This window comes from Neopelma chrysocephalum, unplaced genomic scaffold (assembly GCF_003984885.1).
Source record: "Neopelma chrysocephalum unplaced genomic scaffold, ASM398488v2 Primary Assembly neopelma1_89771, whole genome shotgun sequence".
Classification (NCBI taxonomy): domain Eukaryota; kingdom Metazoa; phylum Chordata; class Aves; order Passeriformes; family Pipridae; genus Neopelma; species Neopelma chrysocephalum.
The window spans coordinates 1-1,021 of record NW_020918694.1 but is presented as its reverse complement, the minus strand read 5'-3'; the positions used below and the strand labels follow the sequence as shown (position 1 = coordinate 1,021).

At 60.4% G+C, this 1,021-nt stretch overlaps 1 protein-coding gene across 1 annotated transcript in view; it reads right to left on the bottom strand.

Moving 5' to 3' along the window:
- Positions 1-936, bottom strand: part of LOC113979831 — a 3,097-nt gene extending 2,161 nt beyond the window's left edge. Inside the window, exons 1-3 of the mRNA XM_027707108.1 lie at positions 897-936; positions 480-627; positions 49-234 (exon numbers count right to left, since the gene is read on the bottom strand). Coding sequence (XP_027562909.1) covers positions 49-234; positions 480-614 — 321 coding nt within the window. The 5' untranslated portion in view covers positions 615-627; positions 897-936. The remainder of the gene's footprint in view (positions 1-48; positions 235-479; positions 628-896) is intronic.
- Positions 937-1,021: the final 85 nt, after the last annotated feature.

Here is a 1,021-nt window from a genome sequence, read left to right as displayed (position 1 = left end):
TGACCACATTGGCCTGTATGCCTTATGTTTATGCCCCTCCATCAATATGTTGGGGTTGGGGGGAAGGCTGCGCTGCTCCCGGCATCGCCCCCAGAAGGTCTCGACCTCCTCTGACATCTCCTCTGTGCTGATGAAAACTTGGAAGAGCAGAGTCAGAAGGAGGCGGGGGAAATTGTTCTTCACTCCACCTGGGCACCAGTGCAGCTGGAGAATCTCCCAGAGTGCCACAGTTGCCTGCCAAAGACAAAGCACCCAGAGACAGCTCTCAGGGCCCAGATGTCCATGTGGCAGGGCCCCAGCATGGCAGGGAGAGGCCAGGGGAGACACAGGGGGATCCCCCGGCCTGGTGGCCCTGAACCTGCCCCTAAGCCAGGGTTGCAGCCCAGTGCCTGGGGCAGGGAGAAGCAGTGGTGAGGGAGGATGAAAAGGCATCCCAGAGGCAAGCTGGGGGTGAGCAGAGGCCAGCTCAATAAACTCAAAGCCAGGGCAAAGACATCTCTCTCATCCCCATCAGAGGTGCGTGTCCTGTGCGCTGGCCAGAATTCCAGCGCACGGAAGAGGATCTGCAGCACCGGCTCCTTAGTCCCTCTGGAGGAGATGAGCGTCCTCCACATGGTGCGAGCAGCTCTGTGGAGTCACAACTCTGGCTCAGGGGGGTCTGGGACACAGCACAGTGGCCTGGGCATCTGCAGGGCCCAGGTGACAGAGCCACGGTGCCTTTTGGGGCAGGGAGGCAGGCTGGCCTCAGGATTGGGGGCTGACATGCCAAAGGTGGCAAAGAGAGGAGCTGGAGTGTCCTGGAAATCTCCATCTCTCTGGCACACCATTTGGGACAGGCTGTGCAGGGGGATGGGGTCTAAAGGCAGGTGAGCCCTCAAGGCAGGTGGGCCCCATACCTGTCACAGGCTGGGGCAGAGCGCAGCAGGGTCACTGCAACATCCACAGGGTGTGCCTCGGTCAGCAGGACAAGAGTATTGTCCAGCCTGTGCTCAGCAGACACATTGGACGTGAGCCACTGGTG